Genomic DNA, 27,515 nt, shown 5'->3' on the forward strand with positions numbered 1-27,515 from the left:
TGTTCTTATTCTCTCTTTGCAGATCTTGCAAAATGATTTATTTTATTTACTGCTTGTAATAATATAAGGAAATATTGCTCATTTTCTAACAGATTAGGAGTGCTGTTGGAAAGGACAAAATAATTCCTCTATCTTCTAAAGGATCTGAAAACGAATTAGAAAAATATCTAGAATTTAACTCTCAGTCCAAACCTTGCTCTTATTTTACTTCTGCTGGTTGGATCTTAGACTATGTTTTAGAAATAATATGGTCATAGCTAATTTCTGCTGCAGTAGCATCCACGTGACTTGAGCTACAGGCTACATCCCCTGCGCTCTAGGAACTGTGCTGCTGCTATTCCGCTCAGATCTTACCCAACATCTGAGTAAGGTTAGCAGAGCTTGGCTCATTATCAAGCAAATTACTACCTTTAGTAAGATAATGATCTTAAGCTTTCTGCAGTGCAGCAGTACTCCAACAATGAATCATATGCTGGAGTTGTCAAGATACGTGTTTCTAGTTTTCCCTGCTCTTCCAAACTACTGAACTGCATCAGAAACCTAATACAAATAAAATGAATGTTTCTTGGTTTGACTTTTCCATTTATATGTATCACCTTGTTACATTTGTCGCATGCCGTGACAGGCAGCACAGAAAGTAGACCCTGAATGGGATGGTGGGTAGGTAATACGCTATGTTGGGATGTGAGCCTTGCTTTGAAAAATGCTGAGACCTTTCCCATGCTGCAATGTTAATATAATTGTATCCCAGCAAAATTTTGCAGATGTATGTGAATCACAGTCACTGTAAGCTATAAGGACTTTTATCATCCTATGTGTGCATATTTATGTACAATAAATATAAATATATATAAAATATATGCATGTGTGTATATATGTATATGGCACTTACTACCTTGTTAGGCTTTAATGCCTGTGACATTTAATGGTTATTCTTTTTCAGCTTAGGTTACCAATATCTGTGATCCTGGAGGAGAATCTGGTTTCTCTCCTGCTGCGAAGTTCCCAGGGGAAATAAATAATGCACTACGACAGGCTGAGTCCTGCAGCGCACAAGTGGAGAGATTCCAGTATTGCTCTTGCTACACATAATTCTCGTAGATTACTGTATAATGAGAAAGGAATGTAGTAACAACACCCAGGTTGCCAATAAACTTGAATAAACTTGATTCAGACACTCAGGAAATAATACCCATACATACACATTTGTGAACACAAGCCTTTTGAATAACATTAAAACTGTTACTTAATTCGATAAGCACTTAAGGAAATTCAAAGGACAGGCCAAAATAACAGTCCTAGTTATCACTTACAAACGAGATGGCTTCAGTGCAAAGCTACACCACCATGTTTGCCTGGTGTCTTTTGTCTTTTTGATATAGCAAAGTCTTAGAGTAACCTAATGTGCAGATTATTGGCAAAATTCAAACACTGGATGTTTGGCTGTGCAGCACATGTTTACTGCCTGAGCTTAAAGCATCGAAACGGCAGCAGTGGAGGATGTGCAACATGCCACAACAGTGCTGAACGTACAACATTAGCCACAATGCTACGAAAACAGGAAGAGTGCAGCAAAGGTTGTACAGTTCCTCTGAGTCAGATCGATGTTACTGTGATGTTGCTCAAATGTGTTTCCCTTAAGCTTCTTTGTGGAACTGATAGTTGTTTAGCAAACTTCTTATTTATCTGTTAGAAACTGCAAAGAGGCATTTTAATCTTTGAATGAGGGCAGTTTTTGGAAACCAATTTATTTTAAGCCATCCTTATGGCCTTTCTTTATCATTGGGCTACCCAGTGCCTCAGTTCCCCCACCCGTAAAATGAAACTAATGACACCCCTGCACCTCTAAAGCTGTCGGGCAGATTCACCGGTTCCCACTTGTGCCAGCTTTGAAAGGGACAACGGCTCGGCAGCCCTGGGATCTCCTGGCCATTGGGTTGGATAAGAAGTGGAAATAACTCTTCAAGCTGCTTTCCTGGCTCCCCGGCATGAGCACCAGGAGCTCGGGATACCTCTGGGAAGCGACATGAGCGCATTTCCTGCCCTTGGCGATCCCTTCCTTACGAAACCTCCTGCGAAGCTAATAGGGGAGCTGGGGGAGGGCTCAGACAAGCAGCTCTGCCCCAGCCGGGCTGAAAGGAGAGGGGAAAAAAAAAGCAGAAAAAGAAACCGAAGCCGCTCCGCACGGGCTGGGCGGGCTCGGCTGCACTTCCCCCGCGGCAGCCGCCGCCGCGCCGCGGGCAGAGCCGCCGCGCCGGGCCAGGAGGCCGGAGGGCTCCCTGCAGCGGCCCCGGGCCCGGCCCCGCCGCGCTCAGCGCAGCGCAGCGCAGCGCAGCGCAGCGGGCGGCGCCGGTAAGTCGCGGGGCCGCGGGGCGGGCGCTGCCGAGGCGGCTCGGAGCAGCCGGGCCGGGAAGGGCGCTCGCCGCCGCCGCGGCTGGGCTGTTCCGGCGCTGCCGCCGCGCTCTGGGGAGCAAAACTGCGGGAGCCGCTGCCGTTGCTGCTGGTGAGTCTCTGCAACAGGTTGTGCCGCTGCGGCCCTTCTCCGGTTCTTTCCGTGAAGTGGAGGCGCCTGCTAAACGCGTGTTCTGTACTCTAGCTGTGAGTGTGTGACCGGGCTCGACGGGTGTTCAGGCATCGGGAAGAATCACGCCCCTGAGGCAGATTTCTGCACCCGCCAAGGTTTCTGCAGGCCGCGGAGATCTTCCAACTTTTCCTCTCCTAGCAGCCCAGCAGGAACCAGTACAAGGAGAGAAACCAGCCTATTTTCCGGTGGCCCCGCGTAGGGCTGTCTGTAGCACCCTGAGCGGAGCACGTTTGAATGAGGGATCTCATTCCCTCTGCAGGATCAAGTCGCGCTGAATGGAGTCCCTGGAGCCGCCACTTTTTACTGGTACCCACAGCACGTGGGGTCCGTATGCCAGTGGTGATCCCGGGAACATACAGCCGATGCAAAATGCATCACTGAGCCTTGTTGCTTGTTCAGCGTTGTGTACGAGTGGCTTCGGTTAAACCTGTTGTGAAACTTTCCTGCCTTTCTTCTCAGATCTCTTAGCTCTCTCTGCTGAATACTAGGAGGAGGAACAGTGCTTTTAGCGGAAGTGCTGCTCGCGTATATGTGTGTATGAAGGAGCAGTCTTCCACTGAAGCAGTTCTCTTGGGAACTGCCATGTTAAAACCATCCAGAAAAATAGGACATGTTGCTTTTGGTGCCTGTTATGTGATCAGGAAGGAGGAAGATGAGCACCAGGCTTGTCTCTGAGAAAGCATTACTAACAGTGTGCTTGTGATAAAGATGTATAGGCCTAAACCATACTAGAACATCTTCTTCAGACACAAGTATTTGCCGTAAGCTGCTAAGCAGGAACCTGAGCTGGGTAGCTGAGCAGCACTTGAGTGAGGAGAGCAGTTGTAGCAGGCTTTTGTTAGGCTTGTGAGTTACCTGGTTTGGTGATGATAAAGCTGCACTGCCCTTTTGCAGCTCTGACTAATGTTATTTTATCCACCTTCATAGACTTCGGCTTTCAAAACCTATGGTCCCAGTCTTCCTTGGCATACTTGAAAGGGGTTTCTTCAATCTTTGAGGAAAACCAGGGTATTGGAAATAGAAATGGAAACTTAAAACCTTCTCTTCAACCTCATTTTAAGCACAACAGACACTTCACAGTGCTCCCACATCAGGAATACAGGTATTTACTGTGGTTGCCACAGATGTGGAGAGAGGTGAATTGATTTGTGAAAAGTCAGAGAGCCAGAGTCAGCTCCATGGCCAACTTTGAGGGATTCTTGGCTCCTAGTCAGTAGATCACAATATTTTTGCATGAGCAGGGTGTGCAAAACCTAGTGGTTCGTGTTTTAAACAGCAGTATCTGTAAGGAGGAATCAACCTGTGCGCACAGAAGAAGCTCTACCTGTTTAACAACAGCTCAGGTGATTACTCCTCCCCACCTAACTGTCTTTGTCTTTTTGTTGCTTGGAGCACTGCAGTATGTTAAGATGAGCCTTGGCTTCCTCCAGGTCCAACTAAGTAGCCCTGGTCACAGACTGGAGTAGTTTGCTCTTCCTGAGTGATTGGTTTGGGCCCTCTGACAATTAGGGCCAGCAAAACTGCATGTTATGGTCCCATTTTGGATTCTGTTGATTCACTCCATGAGAATAAGAGCTCCTGGGTGCCTCTGCAACACTGAGGTCGCTGACGTATGTCTGTGCTTGCAACCCCAGTTACGTGGCAGTGAGTAACAGAGAGAAGAAATCTGACCTGCAGAAATGTAACACTAGTGTTCAGTGAGCTAATCCAACGAATTCATGAGTTTGTTTTTTAAGCAAAAACTTTATGGTTTTCATTAAAGCAGGACAACTGCCTACCTTGTGACTGCTAATTCAGTATCTTGGAGCTTGCCTGTAAATAAATTTTTGCAACTAGAGCAATACCACAAACACACTTATTGGATTATGCCATAGCTCACTAATTATTTTGCCGATAACTTAAATCAGTTCCCTGAATGCAATGAGTGCACCAGAAAAAGGGATGGTTTATTTTTTCCAGTTTCTACTGCTCTCTCCTGCATCCCCTCTAAAGCCACACTTCTGGCAAAATGTAAGCATAAAATTCAGTCTCCATCAACAAGAACATTAAGAAGCAGTTGTTCTGGGAAGCATTGATCCACCTGAAATCCATAAGGAATCTGAATGAACCTCCCAGCAATATACTGTCTCTTGCACTCTCAGCTCCATAGAATTATAATTTTAATCCATAACAATGGTGCAATGTGGAAGGGATCTGAGGAAAGTTTACCAGGTTGCTCCTCCAGACCCCCTTTAATACAGACTGTTGGATGGGCCAGCTCTTTCTCTCCTAAGTGTTATTATAATCCCTTTACATTTGGAAGCAGTGAGTTTGCTGCCAGATAGCATACTTTCCATCAGAACATTTAATTAGTGGGTGGTGCAGAGAGGTAGAGGCTGTGGTCTTCAGGCTGGAGAGAGGGAGGAAGAGTGGCCAGGGTGCATGCTGGGCGGCATTGCTGTGTGCAAGGCCATGAATTCCACATTTAGCAGGGATGCCGACTCAGCTGTGTAAGCAAAACCTTCTGCCCATTCACTCCTCAGCACAGGAAACAGGAAGGGAGGCAGGTAGCCAAGACTGGAAGAAAAGCTAGTCCAGGGGTGCAGCTGGAACAGGCCTTCCACCTCCCCAAGTGTTTTGGTTTCCATGCACATGTGGACAACTCTAAGTTGACTGAGCCATCCTTGCTGTGCTGTGTTCTTCTGGCTGGTGGTTTGGCGAAACAAACAACTCCTACTGCTGTGTCCTGAAGACCAAAGTAGCAGCTTAGCTTTGTTGGAGCAAGAGCGTGTTTGATTTCTGGCATGGAGAAAAAGCTGTCATACGGGGCTGACCCAAACTAAAACCTGTGCCATATGCCTTGGACTGCCTCTGAGTGAGGAAGAGTTGTTTTTTGCCAGCATGTGAGGATAAAGAGCAGATGGATCCTCTGTCAACTGGGACCTTAAACCATCCTCTGCTGTTCCAATCAGGATCTCTTCCACATCCATAATGAAATAGTAATAGAGGGAGACCCTGGCTGAACTGCTGAGTTAAAAAAAATATTTTAACAAGTGAGAACACAGAATCACAGAATGGTTGAGGTTAGAAGGAACCTCTGGAGATCATCTAATCCAATCCCCCTAGACCCCCAGCAGGGTCACCTGGAGCATGTTAGACAGGATCACGTCCAGGTGGGTTTTGAATATCTCCAGAGAAGGAGACTCCACAGCCTCTCTGGGTAACCTCTTCCAGTGCTCTGTCACCATCACAGTGAAGTAGTTTCTCCTCATGTTCAGACAGAACTTCCTGTGTTTCAATTTGTGCCCGCTGCCTCTCATCCTGTCGCTGAGCACCACTGAAAAGAGTCCGGCCCCATCCTCTTTACACCCTCCCTTCAAATACTTATAGACATTGGTAAGATCCCCCTTCAGTCTTCTCCAGGCTGAAGAGTCCCAGTTCTCTCAGCCTTTCCTGACATGAAAAGTGTTCCAGTCCCTTAATTACCATAGTAGCCCTCCACTGGATTGCTTCAGTAGCACCATGTCTCTCTTGTATTGGAGAACCCAGAACTGGACACAGTGGTTGAGATGTGGCCTCACCAGGGCTGAGCAGAGGAAGAGGATTACCTCCCTTGACCTGCTGGCAATGCTCTTCCTAATGCAACCTAGCATACCACTGGCCTTCTTGGCCACAAGGGCACACTGCTGTCTTATGGTGAACTTATTGTCCAAAAGGACATGTCCCTTAGCACCAGTTCCCTGCACTTCTCCCTGTCTGACAGCTCAGTTCTTCTTCAGCTCCTTTCTTTGGAGCTGAAGTCCCTGCTGTAGCTTATGGGCTTTGAGCCACCAGTCTTTGCAGGCCCTGAGATCTGACAGATGTATACTGGGGCCATACAGTACAGTATGGATCCAACTTTTCTGGGATTGCAGTGCTCCATGAGTGGCAACCTGTGCTGCTGCTTATAGTGACATGGTGCTCCTGATACACTAGAAGATCAGGGCAGAGATCTGCTATTTGGACCAGTTTGTCAATTTAGCCTCACAGACAAAGAATGAAATGGAGAAGTGAGACTGCACATGTGTCTGGTCAAAGCAGGTTCATGGGAGGAGGGAGGGCTGATCAATCTCTTACCCAAGGGCTGCCAGATTGAAGTGATCTTCATTCTCATAAAGGCAGTGAGGAGAACAAGGATGCATTGACCTAATACTGAGTCCTCAAAGGACCCTGCTACAAAGCTCATCTCAGCCCACAGAAGGGCTGTTCCCGATTTCTTTAGGCTCTGGATCAAGGCTGTGAGAGGGTTTGAAGTTGCTGTGATCACAGCTAGTTATGAGGGTGGTAGACTCCTCTTCTGCAGCTCCCCATGCGTAGCTGCATAACTGTTTTGTTTATCTGCACACAACTAATTTATCTGGCCAATCAACTTCTACTTCTGTTCAGAGAAATTAACTTTGTTTCCTGTTTCATCTAATATTTCTTCAGTTCACTCCCTTTCTAAAATGAGTAGTTTATCTTTTGTGGTTCTGCATTTCACATCTTCCGTTATGCTCTTAGACTTATTTCTTGTGTCTTCTCTTGTGTTTCCTGTTTCTCCCATCAGCTCGCTAAACCAAGCCCACCTAGCAAGCATTTCTACTTTGCGAGCTCCTTTGAAACATGTTCCCTGAGACAAGCTAATCCCAGACAACGGTCCCAGGCTTTACAACTTACGCTGCTGCTAATTTGGCCCTAATCCATTTTTAAAAGAGAAGGTTAGTGGACGAGGATAGAGCCTGAGGAGGGAGTTCCTCTTCTGTTGATCTGTCTGCTATGCTGACAGACCTGTGGTGTGACTTGCACATTTTCTCATGAAAGAAGCTGTTTTAACTCTTCCATGATCACTTCAAAGAATTTTTTTTTCTGGTCTCTTGAGTTTCTATGTTCATTTTATTAAGTAAGGGAGTGATTTAATCTCATAACTACATTATGCACTCATCTTCTGCCTGAATTTCTTCATTCATTCTCTTTGTGTTTTGCAGACTTACTGGCTATGCTTCAGTGGTGAGTGACTGAATTTAAGTCTTCTCTGCATTGCACTGGTAGTAGTAATGTGACGTTTCATGAGCACCTGTGAAGTCCTGTAGCAGGTAAGTGCACCAGGGGTCATTCTCCTTTCCATGATTTGGAAAACCTCTAAAACAGCTGTCACTAGGAGATCTTGAGCTATGCAGCAGAAGTGCCAGAAGGAAAGTGATGTGGTTCATGTTTTAGTTAACCTTTGTGTTGTTCCCAGCAGTGAGGGTCAGACAGCACTTGTGAAGCCCACCCAGTGTAGCAATACTGAGAAGGTTTAATTTGGAAATGGCTTCCGTTTGGAAGTTCAATGTTAAAAGCTTTTCTCTTCTGGCATTCGGTCTAGAATTGCTCTGTGTGGTATCATTAGGGGTGAGGACAGCAGAGGGTGATGACAAAGAGAAACAGGCTAAACGTTGCAGACATGCAGCAAATGCAGCTGCTGCTGCATTTACTGTCGTGCATGAGACCTTTCCAAAGGTACCTTACCAAGATCGAGAGAGCACTAGAGCCCCCTTTTCCAGGTGTCGGGGAGATCTGACTCCTGGAAGTGCCTGGACTAGTAAGCGATGACAGCAGAGGCAAGAGCTTTGCCTGGATGGAAGTGAAATAGCAACTTTTACAAGTCAGTGATGTTTTAGTCAGGGATTTTAATGGTCTGGACGAAATTTGTACCAGAAACCCTGGGAAACCCACTGAAAGCAGAGCTGTCTAGTGAGCCTCCGACCTTTGGCAATGCTGAACTGCAAGTGTGTGACAGCAGGCTCGTGGGTAGCAGTGGTAGAAAGGGAAGAAATGGAGCTGGTAGTATAGGGAGCCAGCAAAACAGCACTCCTGGTTGCTAGAATGTCTTCCTGCAGCTCTTAAGTACCTGCTATTTCGTATGATTTTTACCTTTTATATCTATATATATATATTTATTCTGGATCTGCTCCTGTACTGGGTGGTGTCTGTCCCCTTCTTCCCATCCCAGTTGGTTCAAATGGCTGCTCTGCTCTGGCAGAGCTCTACTCCAAAGCATTTCCTGGCAGGCTCTTCTAACCTGCCCAGATTAAAGCTGTGAGAGTTGGCCCCTTGCCATCCTCCTGTGTGCAAATGAGGCGCTTTCTCTTTCCCCCACCATCTTTCATTACTATCCCTCTTCTAGAGGCAGGTTTTTCTGGCTGATCCAGCATATTATTTGTATCAGTGATATTTGCCTCAGGGCAGAGATGCTTTTTCAGCATAAATAATGAAAATATCTGATACACCCCACTGCAATGCATGCGGCTTGGAAAAAACAACTTCATTTGGCAAGGCTGAGGGCCACAGAAGCCAACTGTTTCTGAATTTAAGCCCACTTAGGCACAATCTATGATTCATATGGTTATTTCAGTTGCCTGGCAAATAAAAGCATACCGTTCTTTCCCTTTCAAAACTATGGTGTAAGGCACGTAGAAAAGGTTCTTGCACCCAAACAGAAAAGTGACATGTACTAGCTATAAGACGTCAGTTGAGCCAGCTGTGTAACCAGCTGCATCTTTCCCTGGGTTGCCCTAAAAGATGGTGGTACCATCACTTGAAAATGTACGGTTTGTAGACAGAAGCAAATGAAAACAATGAAAATCAGACCCCCGGCTGGAGACTTTTGCTTTCAGATCTTCAAAATCACAGAGGTTCTGGTGGTGCTTGGTGAGCACCTGATTAGGAGTAGGAGCAAAAAGTTCCCACGCTGCCTGTGGGGAAGGCAGCAGCTCCCTAAGACAAAATGTCACATGTATGTGCCAGAACCTCGTCAGGGTTTATACCTCCTTTTGGAAAAAGCACGTGCAGTGATTAGCAGTCATTCCTACAGGGAAAGGTAGTTAAGCGCTAGTCTAGACTGTCTTGTGAAGCAGACATGGTGTTTTGCTGGAAGCTTTTCAGAACACAGTAGACAAAAATTTGCCAGAAATCATCCAGGCAGCATAAGCCCTGCCTGTAGGCCGAGAGAGAGAGAGAGAGAGCTTCTTGAGAGCTCTTTTATCCCAGTTTTTAGACTCCTGTTGAATGTTAATATAGACCAGAGATGGAGCTAAGATGTTCTCAAACCTCCTGTGAAACTTAATGTTTACAATATAGTACTTCCCAGAGGGGCTTATATTTATGTGTGTATCTGCATTCAGATATATATACATATATGTATATGTATTATTTTTTAGGGCAAATGCTTCCTTCCAAATCACTAGCTCTTGACTACTACTGGTTTCAGGTGATTTCCCTGGAATTTTCTGTAGTACAGCTACTTCTGAAGCTGCAGATTGCAATACATTCATAAAAATTAAAGAAGACACCTCTTTGTGAAGGCTAGTAGAGGCAAGGATGAGCTAGGTCTCTATTTTCTGGGTAGCTGAAATCAATCAGCAAACCCTCTTCTGGCATGAGAAGACAATGGTATGGGTATTTGCCTCAGGTGCAAATCTGTGTAACACATGGTGACGTAAATTATCTGGCACTGTAGATGACTTAGGGATGTAGAGCTTTACTCCAAGCCTACCTAGAGAGTTGGTTATGCTCAGTCTAAGTATCAAGGCCACCCTCTTCCAGTCAAGGTTGAAAGGCAGTCTGAAGGCCCTGGCTGAAGTTCATCCAACCTCCTTGTTGAGCCATAGGTACTTCACACCTGGAACAAGTGCCGGTTGTGAATTTGAATGCAGAAGGAGTTCTGGGAGGAAATGTTGACTGAGAGGGATGTATCTGCATCGTAAGTCGTCCAAAACGTGTTCTTAGCTCAGCCTTGCATTTGCTGCTGTCCTAGAAGCTTTCAGATCACCATGCCGAGCCCTAAGCAGTTATTGCTGCTAAGCTAAGCTCCTTGATTGCTCTAGCAAAGGGGATTTTTGTGCCCGTGAGCAGGGGCCTCACAGCTATGACTCACAGTTCCCATTGCACTGTAAATTAGCCTTCAGTTGTGGCAAAGAGGCTGTCCCTTGGCTTTCAAACAAAGCCTTCCTTTGTTGTGCTTATTTTTTAAAGGAAGCAAGCATTTGTGTTCACCACACACATGTCGCAAATGAAAACCACGTGGCTTCACAGCCTTCACATGTGTGTTCAGTAGTTCTGCTACAACAGTGAACATTGCATCACTTTTATCCCGTGAAGGTTCTTTTAGAGATATTCTTTCCCAGCATTCAGTTAGCAAACTGTTCAGGGAAAGGAAGAGCTTAAAGATGGCTTCTTTGGTCGGGACTGAGCAAAAGACACATGAAAATTATTATATACCTCATGGGTGCATGTAGCAATAGGCTGGTTTCTGAGCCGCATCCTAGGGTGAAAATGCTTACGATAATAAAAGGATGAGCCTCGTGGAAATATTGTATGGAAGTGGGACAATTTGTTTACTTGTATGACTTTTATTTTCTCTTCTGGCTTGTATTGATTCAAACTAGTTTTAAAAATCAGGGTTAGCCAGCAGTACTGTGCAGCCAACATATTTGTGCATGCATGTGTCTCTTGGCAATTTTTAGGTTCGTGACTAGTAAGCCAAGAATGGGTTTACTGCTTCTGAAAGCATTCAAGTTATTTCTTATGTTCATTTTTAGAGTCATCAGGTAGTGAAATAAGAGGGCTTGCTTCTTCCCGTATACACTTTGTGTAATGTGGAGTGCCTCTGCTTAGATCAGGACAGTTATCCCAGCGACAGCAGAGGAAGCAGGACATTGCCCTAAGAGTGCTTTCTTGTTCTCTCTCTCCACACATTCTATCCATCCCTGCAGCATTTTCAGAGCCTGTTTTTTGCTTTATTGGGGAACTACAGCATCTTTTATATAAAAGCTAGGATTTCAGGCAATAGAATAAAGTATTGCTTTTCATTTTCGTGGTGATGTTTTTGCTATAATTGCCAACTTTTTAATGCTGTGCCTCCCTAACTGCTTGAATACCAACAGCTGTAACTAGTTATCAAAACAATAGTCCAATATTATACAAACCACTGATCCCACCGAATATTTTTGAGCCCTGTTAAACTAGATACATAGGCTTGCAGGTCCCCTGACATAGCTGTGCTACTTTGTCACTGATTCAAGGCTATGATGGAGTAGAAGATCTTGAATCAACCAAATTCTCAGCCCATAATGACAATTTCTTTTTGCTTCCAAAAGTTCAGCATCTCAATATGGAAGCATGTGGCAACTCAAGACTTTCTACGGTCTGTAATACGTAAGTGCTCATTGTTAATGGTTGAAATGAGACCTTGTAGTTTCACATGTAAAATATAATCATTCTACAAGTCACATCTGAGCTGTGCCAAGATCCACATGTGCTTTTCTGGGATGTGCTGGAATGATGTATCCGTGCTGGGAAACCAGCTTTCTAATGATGTTTACTACAACCCTTTGAATACAGAAGCGTTCGTTTCAATGGATGTACAATATATAGTTTACCTGGATGGGCAGGGATGTAGTGAGTATGCTTTGATTAACCTTAGAACAGGCAGAGACAGAATAACCACTGGCTGATTTAACTGCACTAGTTAGATTTTCTCCACCCTTTTGAGAATTAACTGGGGAAAGGAGGGTAGATTTAAAGAAGCTTCTTGGCAATTGAACCCTTTTTTGTATTCTCACCTCCCTCCTACTTCCCTTTCTGTGAGATGACTGACCGCTTCAGATCTAAGAGCCACAGCTGCCTACGTGTACAAAGGGAAAAGTTAGATGACAGAGAGCAATAGTCAGAGTGGGGCCCCATGTGAGCCACTGAGCACATGTGCTGTGACATTGCTCCGTACATTGCAGTTGGTATTATCAAGCTTCGATAAAACAATGGGGGGTCATTGTCACTCGTGTCCATCTGCACCAATGGAAGATGGTGCAAGGAAAGGTCCAGCTATTGTCCCGGTGCCTGTCCCATTCGGGTACAGAGGGAGGGAACAGGTGAGATTAGTAAGCCAACTTTGGGGGGTTTTTTTGGTGGGATTCTCTTTGTCCTCGTAAAAAGGCAAAAGTTCAGTCCGCTCCAATTGTTCTTCTCACAATTAAAAGGCAGAATTTATTTGGCTCGAAAAGCCAGACTCTTCCTGGCTGGGATCCCACCATAACAGCTAAGTACGTGGGTGGGAGCCACATGCACGCACTTCCTACCTTTCCCCTCATGCCTCTCTCATAGCCAGCAGCGTGTTTCAATTTATAAAAACCCTTCTCAGCCATAGCAGGGGGTACCTGAGGCCTTGCAGAGCATCGTTCAGGATGCTGAGAAACATACTCACCACACTAATAGCTTTGTCTTATGGTCTCCATGTACATCCCCTCTTGTGCCAGCCTTAACGTGAAACAGTGAGTATTTCAGGGGCATGACCAGGTTTTGCACTTATTTAATAGCTATTATACCCATCCTTGACAGTGGCTCCTAGCTTCTGGAGCAGAAAGGGAAGACCAGAACCATTTTCTTGTCAATGGCACATGAGAAATGGTGACAGAAATATCCAGATAAACCCTCCAACTCAGTGATGAAACTGAAAATCTAACAGGTACCACATCTCTTTGGGTTTTGGAAAAGAGTCCTAGAAGGCAAATAACTCCTTTTATGCCATGATAAGACCACTCTTTCTTCTGTAAACGTTTTGGGGGAGTGGCGGGAAAGAGAGATCATGGGCTTTTCTGGGAAGATCATAAAAATGCATCTGTATGCAGAGAAGGCTGATGCAGGAGCAGCAGGAAGGGTCTGGGAATAAATTAAGCCCTACTGCAAAGAGGAAAAAAAGCAGTCTGTCCTACTCTTACACAGTGGTCACTGGAAGGTTACGAGTTCACACTGCAGCAAGGAAGATTTAACTAGGCATGAAGAAAAGCTTCCTAAAGGCAAAGATAGTGAACGACGGGAAGGTACGAGGGAAACTCTCTGTCCTTCCCAGAATAAGTCAGACACTCGTCTGCTCAGTCTGCACCTGGAGCTTTGGAAGTTCTTCCTGTGAGGCATCCTGGAGCCCACAAAGTACCCACTCTGCTGGGCCTTCGACCACATGGTAGCATCTGCCTCCTGAACAAAGTCTGTGCTGCTCACGTGTTTATCTGCCCCTAGTCTGCCTATGCATGGGAAGGGAGGTCTACCTAGTCCTGTACACAGGATGACCATCAATATTTCCATGGAAATACCTGATCTGGTGACCTCGAGAGGAAAATATTGCTTCCGAATGTCCGCAGCAGACCTTCTGAGCAGGATGTCCGACGCAGTTGCACCGCGTGCAACTGACCCTGTTGACACTGAAACAGGCCTGAGACAGGATGTTCACGGATGTTACAAAGTCTAATGTTCTCAATCAAATGGCAGAACAATAGTTATCAGGCAAGTGGCCTTGTCCAACTGCTGTCCTATGGCCATGCATCTAATCAGGGGTGGGGCTTCCTAGGCATGTTCTGGAAGGCAACTGCTCTCATGTGTTCCAGTTAAGTACTGCGTGGTGAGCTAAGAAAGTGTGCCGTGTCAAAGCACGAGTAGTAGGACTGTAAAGCATGTGATCCTGAGATCCAATCCCTTGCTCTGCCATACCCACTTTGTGTAATCTCAAGCAAATTACCCTCACCAACTGGCTTGTTCTTTTCAAAACATAGTTCTGGTACCAATCTCAACATCCAAGCCTCTGCACCTCATGTACTGATGTATTTGGTCCTTTCTGTTGATGGCCTTGGTAGAGAACCAAAGACAGAGCTTCATTCCATCAACCTATGCAGAACCAACTCTAACTGTGCTTGCAACTGAAATTTAGTACTTCACAGCATTAATATAATGTTCAAAAGGGCAAATCAGAGCATGAATTGTAGCTGGTACTTTCTGTCCCCTGTCAGTAGCTCATCCCATGAATGTCCTGTATGCTGCCCATAAGCTTAATTCAATTTCTTAGAGGATGAAATAACAAGAGGATTTTGTGCTGCTAAGGCTGTGTGTTGTGTTTTATGGCTGCTAATTTTTCTGGCTGGTCTCTCTGTGCTACTGCTGACTGCATGTTCAAGAGATGGGAGAGCAGGAGCCTTTTCCTGCACTGCTTGTTCTCTGGGTGTGCTGCGCTGGGTGCTGCCAAAGCAATGCTGTGTGTGGTTATGCCGTGAGATACCCTGAGATTAAAAACTAGACACAACCACGTGTGCTAATGCTTATGCAGCTGGGTGGAAAGGATAGATTGGATTAATAAACTCCTAATCACTTTGGGGTGTGTTTCAGTACGTAGGCTCTGCACGTTCGCCCTGGCTACGAGGGCCCTGCAGCCCCCCCGAGGGTCTGACGCCACGCCAGCCTGACCTGGTGCTGCAGCCCCACTTCTCTGACTCAGATGAACCTAGAAACTCTTGTTTTGTAATGTAGCTCTTCTGCATGACCTGGAGAGCAGAATATCGACCTGAAAACAACAAAGTGATGAGGGCGGCAGCATCAGGGGTTGGGAAGAACACAAAGTTTAAATCAGTGTGCTCCCTCCTGAAATTGGAGGAGAGGCTTGAACACCAAATTCCCTCATCCCAAGTAAATGATCAGACTCTAAGGGCAGAGATGTGTGCTGTTTTTAAATATGTGCTTTTAAAATTAAAACCTGGAAGATTTCTGGTTCTTCTCAGTGCAAAACAGGCAAAATCTGAGCAAACACACTCCCAGCAGCTAATGGCAGAGACAAGTCTGATATCTTTAGCAGGATTACCCTCTGTAGTGGTACTTTAGTCTTTTTCCAGGGACCTCCATCCAGTGCATGTCTATACCTGAAGCTTTATATGTGGCAGCTGGAAGGAAAACCACCCTCACTATCTATCCTGAGCCAGCAAAGGCCTTTTGATTGCTCTGTAAATGTCGATGGGGAGATGGAGGTAGAATAGCAATGATGTCAGCGGTGCACTGTTGACTAATTTAAGTGCATCTTTCCAAGCTTTTGTCAGGAACAATAATACAGATGCAATCTCTTTACAATTCCCAATTCTCTTTCAATGTATATGTCTCTTACCATTCAGAGTCTGTAGTCCCCAGTAAGAAGAAACTTTACTTCTCTCTGCAGCAGCCTGGCAAAACTCTGAATACCTGCAGAGATGGCAATGGTATATGCAAACTAGAGAAGGCAGTAGTGTATTGCAAAGGCTTTTGAACAAGCTTAAAAGCTGGCAATTTTTTTATATATATTAAAGCTGTTTAATTTGTGTTTTGATTGGATCTTCATAAATGCAGTATAAGTGTTTTCAGAGTATACTCTTGAAGGCCAAAAGGCTGAAGAAGAATCACGGGGCTCCCAGAAGCTGAGTGATTAGGGAACAGAGCTGGGCTGGGCTAGGCTGAGCCCCAGATCCCTAAATTAGAAATTCACGTCTTCCTAGCAAGAGTGTCCGAAGCGCAGCTTAGTGGCTGTTCTGGGATATTAATCTCTCCAGGCAAAACAAGTGGGAGAGACCATTCCAGACCTCAAAGACCTTCCTAAAAGACTCTGAGAAATCATATTGGTTCCTAGGAAGTTCTAGTTTCAAAAACTTGGCAGCTTTCAATGAGAAAAGCCCCCAGCCAGCTGTAGTTATTATCATCTCTTCAAATCGCCTCTTTTTTACAGCCTACCAAACTGAAACACAATGAGGCAACTACCTATTCATTGCCTTTTGTGTTACCCAAATTGCAGGAAGTAATCGAGTGTGTCATAAATGACGTCTTGGCATATTTCAGTGTATCACTGAACCACATTCAGCAACCTTTCTTTTTCTAATTTAAGAATCGAAGCATCAACTTGCTCTTACCTAGTTTATTGCTAAAGATCAGCCATAGCATGTTTTGCTTCCCATGATTCAAAATTTAAACAGGGGAAAACTGTAGAAGTATGAGATGCTCTTGGAAAAGGAAAGGAGCCATTAATGAAAGGGAAATATTCTCCCATGTCTTTGGAGAGAGTGGAGGGTTATCTGGGCTCAGGGCATAACAGCTTGGCTACCAGCTTAGAGGGAGGCAACTTTTCAGGCTGCAGTTCGAATCTCTTCCATTTCCATTGCCAAGACCCAGCAGGCAAAAGAGTCTGAAGCTGAACTTGAGAAATACTTAAGAATTATAAATCAAAAGCTGAGGGTGTCGTAGATGGAAGGGGCAGGACATTATTTTGGCTTTGAGCATCATCATCTCTACAGAAGACCTTGACACTCACCAGGAGACACCCTATAGGAGGGAAGCTGGTGAGAAGGGGGAGACTACACACTCCCACAGGATGTGTAGCTGCCCTCAAATCAACCTGCACAAACATCTCATAAGAGGAGGAGAGCTCAGTGATACTCCCTGGCAAAAAGGAGACGCTCAAGGCACAAGCTGAAGGCAAAGCTGAGCTCCATCCCCATGACACACAAAACATCACTAAGCAAAACCGCTTGCTTTAATGTGCACCACAGCCACTAATTGTCTTTAGGGGCTGACTACAGCCAGGAAGCAATACAATGGCTATTTTTATTTTGTCTTGTAATAATCTTTGCATATATTTTTCCTTCAGGCCATGTGCTCAGGGGCCTGGGTAGCCTGGGTAATACAGTGACAGTTACTGGAGAGACGCAGGCTCTGGCAGAGCTGGTGTACAGAGCTCCGCTCCAGTTGTTAGGGTTAGGAGGACGAATTTATGTTCATGAAGAAGCACAACTCTGCTTTTACTCCAATGCCCAGGGACTCAGTGTGGCAAGCGGGTCAGATCTTGTTCAACTGACCATGCTCCAGAGCTGCATTCCAGCCTGGGCATTGCTGGCACTGCTTGCATGCAGCAAACATGAAGAATCCTTTCCCAAAGCAGTTTTGTGGCAAGCGTCCCTGGGCATACTCCACTCTTTATTTTTATGATGCCAGTGTAACAGAATTTAGCCCGCTCTTCTGAGCAGAAGGCTTCGGGCCCCATGCAGCGACTTTCTCAGCCGTTGCTTGACCTTAGCCAAACCACGTCCTGCCTGTGCTAAGGCTTATGCACCTGCAAATTTAGTGTACTGCTTCTCTTTCTTTGCCACACTCTAAGTATAACCATGCTACAGGCAAGCAGGTTAACCAAACATTACTGAGTCACGCAACGAAGCACTTACAGAATGGCTAGTGTGTGAACTGATCTCTGTGTGCATGTGTCTTCATGACGCCCTCTTGAAGTGCATATTCACAGTGTCTTTTCCCTCGCCTTCTCAGGGGTCCCTGCATCATTCAGGACCTGCACTGGGCCCCTGCAGGGCTGAACAGGATCATGCAGCCAAGAGGCTGCGTTAGGCTTGAAAGAATGAGGCCTAACTTACCTGGGAGCTGAGCGTTGAAAGCTGCGGCTGTACCTGGTGAAGCCGTTGAACGTGCAAACTGCTGTAGGATGCTCCTGATAATTGTTTCTAACTGGCAACAGAGCTATCAGCTACTTTGATCTCTCTGTGTCCTCACTCCCCCGCTGGAGAGCAGGGAGGACACCTGCCCCCTCACTTCTCAGGGTTATTTAGAATATTTAAAATCTATGAAGCGTTCAGATACTGAGGTGGAAATGCCCAGGAGGAAACTAATAATTTTGGTGTCAGAGGCAGGTTTGAACAAGCAGCGTCACGTGTTCAGCAGTGTGCAGAAAACTAAACTTTGCATAGCTACAGTCATTGAGCACCAGCTGCTCCGGGCGAGGGGAGAGATGGTTGGGCCTCACACACCACTTGCCCCAGCCCTTCTTATTTCCCCATGCTGCTTTCCTCTCCCTCTCGCCGTTTCTTTCCCCATTTTGTGCTCTTGAGAGCATGGGGGGGGGGAGGGAAGGGGGAGATCTTCACACTCTCATTCAGAAAAAGCCCAGGTGAGGGCAGGCTCAGGGAGGTGGCCTGCCTGTAATGCCACGAGAACCAGTGTACTAAGTTAGAGGAGGTTTTGAGAGTCCTGAAACTACCATAAGAAGATCTGTAAAACGTAGTTAGATGGAAGCCTATCGCCTATATGCTTTGAATAGATAAAAATTAGCAGAGATGGAAAATTGGAACAAGTTGAAGATCGCTTTGAGAACTTGCTGTTTTAAACCTTGTATCTACATTGATCATATGTGATATATATATAGCAATATATATTTATTGAAATACAGCAAAAAATGATATATAGATAAAGCATTACTGTTTCTTTTTCTTAGTCTGCTTGGAAACATTTGAACTTTCTTCCTCTTCTCCACACAAAAGCTGCCTCAGCCAGGGCAGATATAAATATTTTTATCGTCAACCTTAAATTGCTTGGGCTGAAGTTAAAAGCAAGGGAAAAGAGCGTCCTTTGTTATGAGAAGTGCTGGAAGCTCCCTTGATACATGAAGACTGGCCTAGCAGGCAGTGCTACTGGTTTCACCTGTATTATTTAGTCTTTCCATACTAGCCAGGAAACCTGTGTCTGATGAGACGTGGGAACGCTCTGCCTATACCATCCTTGCAGCTGTCAAGGCCAGACTCTGCTGACTTTGGTCACAGAACATCATTCACCTTAAGCCTTAACTGGGCTTAATGTTTGACTTCTTTAGCTACTGAGGCTACCATGGTATAGCTAAAGCAGTATACATTTTCTGGTGTGAACTAGCTACAGCAGTAAAAGGGCAGCAATTCAGCTGCCCTGGCCAGTGATAGACTTGGGGATTTCTGGCCTGAACTCTTCTGCTAGCAGAGCTCTGGGACAGGTAACCCCTGGAAGTGGTGTGGCCATGGGCAGCTGGGCCAAAGGAAGCTGGCTTCTTACAGCCTTATGCATTTAGGAAGTATTATGGTAACAATAAAACATGCCATCTGCAGGGACAGAGGTCTGGCAGGGCAAAGAAGCAATGTCACCCTGGTCAAAACTGCAAGATGAGGCACCTGTTATTTTTAACCTTGGAAAGCAGATATGCTCTGCAAGAAAAGGAGCCCACCAGCATTTCCTGCCCTGTCCTGCAAACTGATAAAGCTCTTTGCAATACAGGGTGACTTCAGCTTACTTTTAAACTTTGCCCTAGCATGGAGCTCAGAGAATAACTGGAACATCCAGCTTTGAGCATTAATTCAGCTTTAATTCATTACTTAATGACTTAAAGAGTTAATTTAAGTGTAGAAAGGATGAGAAAGGCAGGAAAACATCTCCAGAGCAATGCTGGTGTAAGTGCATGCATCTGTGCATGTATTTGGGATCTAAAAAAAAGAGTAAATGTTGTTAGTAAATGTTACACAGGGAGGGGCACTTACTATCCTGAGCATGATGTGAGCATCTTGCTGCTTGGGCAATGCATCTCAGTCCTGTTCCATTCCCTTGCTATTCCAGTCCTCTCGTAAGCAGGAATAATTGCATGCTGAAGGATACAGTTCCCATATACAGTAAGCACACCCAGCAGAAACCTAGGTTCCTGCAGTCAAAAGGCAGCAGTTTGCTATGCGCTAATGATAACAAGGCCCACTTGAACAGATGTATCTTCATCGCGTGCTCTCTTAAGGCACAAATGAGATTACCAGAGATGTTCTTATTCTTGTCCAGATGCTGGGACAGCAGGATTTCTGTGGCACCTAAGCAAGCTGGGCTCGGGCCAGGAGGTAACTATTGCGGGAGTAGGAGATTGCAGTCCTGAGCTTGCAGTACACGCAAGGTGCCTTACCATCTATTGGCTCTCAGTGAAACCCACAGCAGAATGGATTGGTTTGTCAGGAATGAGATAATTATTTCTGGCCTAAATGATTAGATTATTCTGTTGGTAGACTTTATTTCTGTAGCAGAAACTCTCTCAAACACCCTCTTGAGACATACACGGGCTGAATAAAAATGTCCCAGCAGTAATAAGAAATCTCTTGCTTTTCTCTAATCCTTCTAATCTCCCCGTGCTAGAACTGAGGGGAGACATTGCTAGAAAGAAGAACTTGTGAATTTGCTACTTCTCAGCACTAGGTGACATTCCCAGATTGAACTGCCCTGAGAAGGCATGTGAGATATTGATAGGGGTGCCAGCCCTCAAGAAGCAAAGAGTCAGCTGGGAGGAAACAGCCCAGGCTTTAGTCCAAACATCTCTGACCCAAACCTCTGGGAGGCTTCATCAGGGCCAGGTAAATGCACTGGTAAAGGGACTGTGCCCAGAAAACTAGGAGTTAAATTCTTTCACAGTGACCCCCAAGGCACGGAAAGCTTTATTAAACGTGAAGTCTGAGCAGCAGAGCCAGTAACCACACAAAGCAATCCCAAAACACTATGGTATTTTCAGTCATGCCAAGAGCCAGTGAAAGGGTGACATGTGAGATGTGTGTGCAGATGAGCAGAGTGACGGCAGGAGCCTGGGTGCGTTTCACAACAGTACCGAGGCCACCTCAGATAGGAGCGAGCTGGCTCCGAGTACAGCTGTGAAGGGGGGTGTGTGGAGGAGATTACTTAGATCAAAGCAGCGGTGTTTATTAATGTCTTCCACAGATAGATAGCCAAGTAAGCACCAAAAATAAACAGCCTGATGCTTTTAAAAACATTGAGTTAAAATAAACCCTTTCCAGTTTAGCAATCTTTCTGGCTCTGCCCTTTTTCCAGGGTCAACAGTCATGAAGCATCATAGGGGCCAGGAAGGATGTGCCACAGCATGGGCCTGACACTGTTGTAAAGCAGGAAGAGTTTTGCCTGTATGGCCTGCTGAGAAGCACAAAACTGTGCAGGCTTGTTCCCACCTAGGTGTCCATAACCAGCACTAGCAGTGAGGACTGCCCTGATCCAAGGTAGCTGTGTGGGTCCCCTGACAGGCTGCGCGTAAGTGATCAAGCTAGCCCTACTTATGCTGTTGCCATGTCCATCTTAATGCAACTTTAGCCTCATGTTGAGAGAAAGCAGTGGTTATCACCAGCTCTGTTTTTTTAGATCCAGGGATATCTGCTTTTGTTCTCTGCAGTCCAGTGAACTTTCAAGGAGGGAGGAAGCATGTGCCTGCCCACACTATTCCAACAGCATCTCATGACTGTAGCAAAAACCCTCACAGTTCTTTCGGTTTTAGAAGTTGATTTGGTGATAAGAGAAGGAAACTTTCACCCTCGCCATCCACAGAGATAGTCTGATGTCACCAACTCCTCTATTTTCACTCCGTGCCTGTCTGATACAGACTTCTTGGGAAGCTTAGCTAATAACTGACAGACACAGCCATGGGCCTACAAGCTTCCAGATTCAGGCATGCTTTTCAGGGTTAGAAAGGGTTGCTAAAGTTTTTATTTAAGTGGGAAGTTTTTTCATTTTTTCTTCTTGATGGAATATACTCCAGGTCATGAGTCATTTTCCCTCTCTTTCTCTTTCAAGGAAGGAACTGCCATGCCTCTAGGAATCTTCCGGGTATGCCTAGTGGTGATTACAGCTATCGTCAACCACCCGCTCCTCTTTCCTAAAGAGAATGGCACTGTCCTCGAGAACACGGAAGAAATCATCCAGAAGATGAAGGAGCGAGAGGAGAGCCTTCGACTGGAGCAGTTGCGCTTGGAGCAGGAAATTGCAGGGCATGAAGCCAGGCAGAAGGCTCTGGAAAAGGTTGTAAAGGTAGAGGAGGAAAGCAAAGAGGAAAAGGTCCCGTGGGATATGTGGACTGCAATTTCCATGGTCATATTCCTGCTGATCGAGCTCTGGAGGCAGGATTTCCAAGAAGGGAATTGGCAGGACACAGGAGGTGAAGAGGATGATATGGCAGTCCTGGGGAACGCATTTAAAGGAGTGACCTTCCCTGACAAGGCTGTCTTGGCCAGCTTCTATGAGAAGCGCATCCTGGGTACCACCGGAGACATGGCGAGGATGCGGGAGATGGTGGAAGGCTTTGCAGATGACTTGCTGGAGGCCTTGAGGAGTGTTTGTAACCGGGATGCTGACATGGAAGTGGAGGACTGCATGGGTGTGGGGAGCATGTATGAGAATTGGAGAGTGCGTAAACCTTTCGTCTGTGATCTGATAGTGCCTTTTGCCCCACCAGAGCCATACTGTTTCCGGTCCCAGACCTGGTGCTCTGGCGATTCTTTTCCCCCAGATGAACAAGGCTATGGCACTATCAAGGTCTGCAGGGCAGATGAAGGTATGGCAGGCTGCATCTGTGACAAGACTAAACTAGGGGAAGATATGCTGTGTCTCCTCCATAGCCAAGCCAATACTACCAGGCCCAGCAGTGAGATGGAAGACCTTCTGTGCTTCAAAAATACTCAATATTTGGATGCGGACCAAGTCATGAAGTGGTTCCAGATCGCGGTCACCAAGGCCTGGAACAGAATCTCCCACAAGTACGAATTCGACCTTTCCTTCAGCCTCCTGGATTCCCCAGGGGCCCTGAAGATAAAATTTAGGTCAGGGAAATCAATTGCCTTCAACCTCACCCCTGTGGTGCAGTACGAGAATTCTGATGTTTACTTCATCTCTCACTTCCCTCGGAGTGGTCTGGCAGCAGACTTGCCCTCCAGCACTCACTGGTTTCTCACCTTCGCAGTATACGAGAGGAGGTTCATCCAGCTGGTCTCCAAAACACTGCCTGCCAATGCCTGCCATGTCAGCTGCCTTCAGATCCTCTCCTTCCTCCACGGGAAGCAGTGCAGCTTCACAGGCCCAAGTGGACTCACCAACTACCACCTGAAGACCGTGCTGCTGCATCTGCTACTGGTGCGTCCCTGTCAGGACTGGGCCCCAGAGAAGTTGGAGGCCCGTCTGCAAGACATGTTCAAATTCCTGGAGAAATGCTTGCATGAAAAGAAACTCTGCCACTTCTTCATTGGCAACAGAAAGGTACCAGCAGAGCTGGGTTTCCCCATCATATTCCAGAGGGCTGAACCTCTCAACCTTTTCCGTCCCTTTGTGTTAAACAGGGATGTTTACAGGAAAACAGTGGACACATTCCATGAGATGCTCAGGAACACATCTGCGCTGATAAATGAGTACACAGTGCACATTCCCCTAGCACACACAAATGGGATCCTTAAAGAATCCCTTTAACCAAAACCAGCAGGAAAACACTTGTTCCTCTAATCACAAGTCACTAGGGCAGCTTTTCAAAGCCTCCTGGAGTCAACTGACGTTGCCAGTAGAGCTTGTTGTCTGGAGCTGAAGCTGTCCTGGGCCGTGGTTTCTGCAGTATGGGAGAGGGATATGGGTAAGAAAAGGAGAAACTGGAAGATGTGGTGTAAAAGCGAGCCTCTGCTCCACTGGTGTGCTGGCTGGGTTTTATGCAGCTAAGAATATATTTTTCTATTTTGCCTCAGTCATGACACAGTGGTAATGAGCAACCCGTATGACTAATTTATTCAGATGCCTGCAATGCAAAACAGTGGAGGTAGCCAAAACTTCATTTCCTTTGGAAAGGAGAGATAAGAAAAGGGTGGAGGAATCAAAGAAAGGATTTGGGGACTGCGGCAGCCTGTCTGTTTGCAAACAGCAGGAGCTCTGCAGCTCTCTGCAACAAAGCATAACATGAAACTCAATGCTAGTGTAGAAGGAGAGTCACTGCTGAGGTCCCATGTGCAGATCTCAACTGGAGATCTTTAAATCAACTAGAGTTCTTTAATTGCAAGGGCTCTGCAGTTGTAGAAAAGCCTGCTTGATAGGCTACTACTGCAGCAGTAGTTTTAAAAGCTTGTCCTGTCCTTCAAAACACCTGTCTCCTGCACCCTGCACATTTCTTCTCCATAGTGGTGGTGGTGGGGGAAATGTAGCAGAACAGGCAGTCTGTTTCTTCAGACCATTTCATCTAAGTCTTTCATTTCCTTCATGGTGTGATGGCTAGTGGGATTTCATTTTGGCTGTTTTCCACGGCCACCTTAGCTAAAAGAATGAAACGCTCTTGTTGGCTTTTTGGTTTGTTTGTCTTCCTTATCCCTGGGCAGCAAGTCTGAGAACCAGCAGGGTTTTAATAAGGTCAAAGCCAGCAAGATGACTCTAAGTTGGGAAGAGGGGATGAAAGAGGTACACACAGAGCACAGCTTAGAAACACTATCTCTACAGCTGCATTGTGGTCTGTCTGTCATGCCTTCTGCTCCCAGGAACCCAGGCAAAAGCAGCCTGTCTGCCTCCCTGTAGGATTTCCTCCGTCCTTCTTAACACTGCTGCTCCAATGAGGTTCTCTGTCAGAAGCCCCAGCTAGTGGACTGTGATTTGCTGAGACCAGAGTACAATGGGGAAATGACAGCTTCTGGAGGCTTTCAGGATGGAGAATCTCAGGGTATTTGCTAAAAAAATGTGTGCAGAAATCTCCAAGGCAGAGGTGGCTGAACTCCCTCAGGAAGCAGCATGTTACTGCGGTGTCAAGAGGTTACTGAGCCCTGGCACAGTGGCTTTTTTTGGAGCAGAGTGCCCAGTAGCTCATCTCCTTTACGTACTTTGTGCAGGGTTCAAAACAGGGTGTCTCTAGATCTGCCTTTGGAAGTCCCCTGAGGCATGGCCTCCTGTGGTAAGGCCTTATCTACAACATTCTTAAACTAGGATTTCCTGCAATGTTCCTGCACTAGGCTTCTCTGAATCCTGTTTACAAATGGACAGTTGTTCTGGTTGATGAGACCCACAAGGTGAGCAGAAAATGAGGACTAGGGAAGCAAAATGAGAGCTGAGGCTGCTGGCTTATCCCACTAGGAAATAGTCTTGAATCATCAGCCCAGTGTTTGCTTCAGCATCCTTGGTGATCTCTGCCTGGGAGACTGCCAGGGCTGGCAGAGCAACAGGACAGACCTAATTGCTAACGCTAACCAGAAAGCCCCTGGCTTTCATCAGCACAACTAAGCAAGCCTTCCACAGCAGGAAAGGGCACAGGAACAATTTCAAGGGACGCAACAAGCAGGTAGCGACAAGTAAAGGCGCAGGAACAGTGGGTGAATACTGGAGCCTGAAGGCTACGTTGGAAGCCGAGTAGCATGTTTGCAAACTCAAGCAATTTGCCATGCCTACCTGCTCAAGTTATACTCTGCAGCAGCTGTACCAGATCCAGTTTTGCACAGGCTGCCTGCAGACGGGTCACACTGAAGCAGTTGTGGTCTAAGTTGCTTCTAAATGTATTCCTGGTGCAGCCCAGGAGAAATGAAAAATTCTCTGCCGTTTCCTGCCAGGAGTCTAAATTTAGCTTGCCCAAAGAACAGAAACAAATTCGTGACCCAGGTCTCTCAGGAAATGACACTCAGGGTTGAAAAATAACTTCTATATAAGATAGAGTAGGGGGAGGATGAGAAGAAAAGCCTGTTTAACAGAATAATCTAACTTCCCTCTTAAAATGGTAGAGCAAAGCTGTGTAACACCAGTGCTGTGAGTTTGTAAACATGCCTAAACTTGACTTACACAACTCCACGCACTGCTGCTTAGACTCAAAGGGAGCCTAAACTGAAAAATGGATTGAATTTTGGATTGACGTGGTTGTTTTTCATTTTCTCTGTGTGTGCATGTTTTCTCTTAAACCTAACTTGACCCCATGTTCGTATGGTGTTTGGCTGAATCCATACTGGAGCTGAACCAAGGAATTTATGGATTTGACTCCCCAGAAAGCAAATTGCTTGGCTTAATTTGCTTTCAGGCAATATGTTTACTTTGCCCTGAGGCTCTTTTAAGAGATTTTTTCTGTGCATTCAGGCTATAATGGAACCAATCATATCTGTCTGGTGGGGAGAAGTGCTCTGTGCTAATAAGCTGTGCTCCAGCAAGCTTCAGGGCTTTGTAGGTCATATACCTACAGGTATATACTTGGTCTCATCTGGTGAGATGCAGGTACACAGCATTTCTCTGGATCAGATCTCTGCTATGCTACAAGGAGGCCACGTGAAGAACATCATTCCTTGCAGTGCCTTGTCCCTCCTGTAGTAAATCTTCATCCACCAAGTACCAGCCCTATTAGTAACCAGACCACACACACATTTCATTAAAAAGGTTTGTAAGACAGTTCAGCTCCATCACTCATTCACTATCAGCAAGTGAAAAAGTCCTAAGACTTTTTAGTTGTGGCTATGTTTAGTTCTGCCTTAACTGAAGTATTGCTGGGTATTCACTGGAAAACAGCTTCAAAGGGCAAGGGGGGAGGTGGGTTTTGTGCTTTAAAATTGAGTAACATTCTTTTAAAACACAACAGTACATGACACGCGAGCAAGAAACATACAACGTCTCTTTGGTAACATCCTGATTACCGTGGGAGATCCTAAGGAAGGGTGATCTGCCTTACCCAGACCCCTTTCTTGTGTCTCAGAACTGTTCTTACTGTTTGTTAACCAGATGAATTCCTATAGCCTTCTGCTGGTTTCAGCCACTTTCTACCCTCCACTTGTGGTTTTTATTACAGGTTCTTTGGAAGTAGTGCAATTAGTGATGGGTTGATAGCAGGCACTGATCTACAACATAGCCTGAGGAGTCATTCCTGTAGGAAATGTCTGGGCCTATGGTTATTATTATTATATAGGAGCTGAATGTCATCTAAGAGAAGTTGTGGGGAGTTCACTCTTTAGTTTGTGCCAACTGCAGGACATGGCTTCTCTCTCCGGGCTGTTCTGCATACAGTAGTTATGGGGCATGGGGAGGGCATAAAGATGTATTTTAGTAAAGGAATACAAAACATCCAGCATTCAAGCATCAGGATTTGGTGATCATTCACCAGACAATTTTTAATGCCAAGTCTTTGCAACTTTCTCTCTGTGGCGAGGAAATGAGAATTTACCCACCTTTAACAGGTTGACTGCTGATCCCTGAGGGGTTAGTTGTTCTCATAGGACTATACGGTAAATAGCCCTATTTATTAGTCTTTTTTTTTTTTTTTTTTTTTTTGGTAACGTTAGCACAGAAACAAGACTGCAGTATGAAGGGCTATCTTAGCAACACATTTGAGATAAGGAATAACATCAAAACCCTCCAAACCAAGTTTTTCCTTCCATGATTTTGGAAAGTACAGAAAATATTACATTCGAAAGCTACACAGATACAGGATGCTGTATTCAAACTGCTGCTCTTATAGCAGGACACTGTTGAATTTGTATAATTTTCTCATGTAGCTTTATTTATAATAAAGGTGGTCTTTACAAAATCTAAA

At 45.6% G+C, this 27,515-nt stretch overlaps 1 protein-coding gene across 1 annotated transcript; it reads left to right on the forward strand.

Moving 5' to 3' along the window:
• Nucleotides 1-2,384: 2,384 nt before the first annotated feature.
• Nucleotides 2,385-27,515, forward strand: ITPRIP (inositol 1,4,5-trisphosphate receptor interacting protein). The gene is made up of 3 exons (XM_062580532.1): nt 2,385-2,503; nt 7,567-7,674; nt 21,800-27,515. The coding sequence occupies exon 3, from the start codon at nt 21,812-21,814 to the stop codon at nt 23,459-23,461; it is 1,650 nt and encodes a 549-aa protein (XP_062436516.1). The 5' UTR covers nt 2,385-2,503; nt 7,567-7,674; nt 21,800-21,811; the 3' UTR covers nt 23,462-27,515.

Source organism: Rhea pennata, chromosome 7, assembly GCF_028389875.1.
Source record: "Rhea pennata isolate bPtePen1 chromosome 7, bPtePen1.pri, whole genome shotgun sequence".
In the NCBI taxonomy this organism is placed as follows: Eukaryota; Metazoa; Chordata; class Aves; order Rheiformes; family Rheidae; genus Rhea; species Rhea pennata.

Excerpts from the sequence above, each read along its gene's own strand:
- ITPRIP (XM_062580532.1), top strand. The coding sequence starts at position 21,812 with ATGCCTCTAGGAATCTTCCGGGTATGCCTAGTGGTGATTACAGCTATC.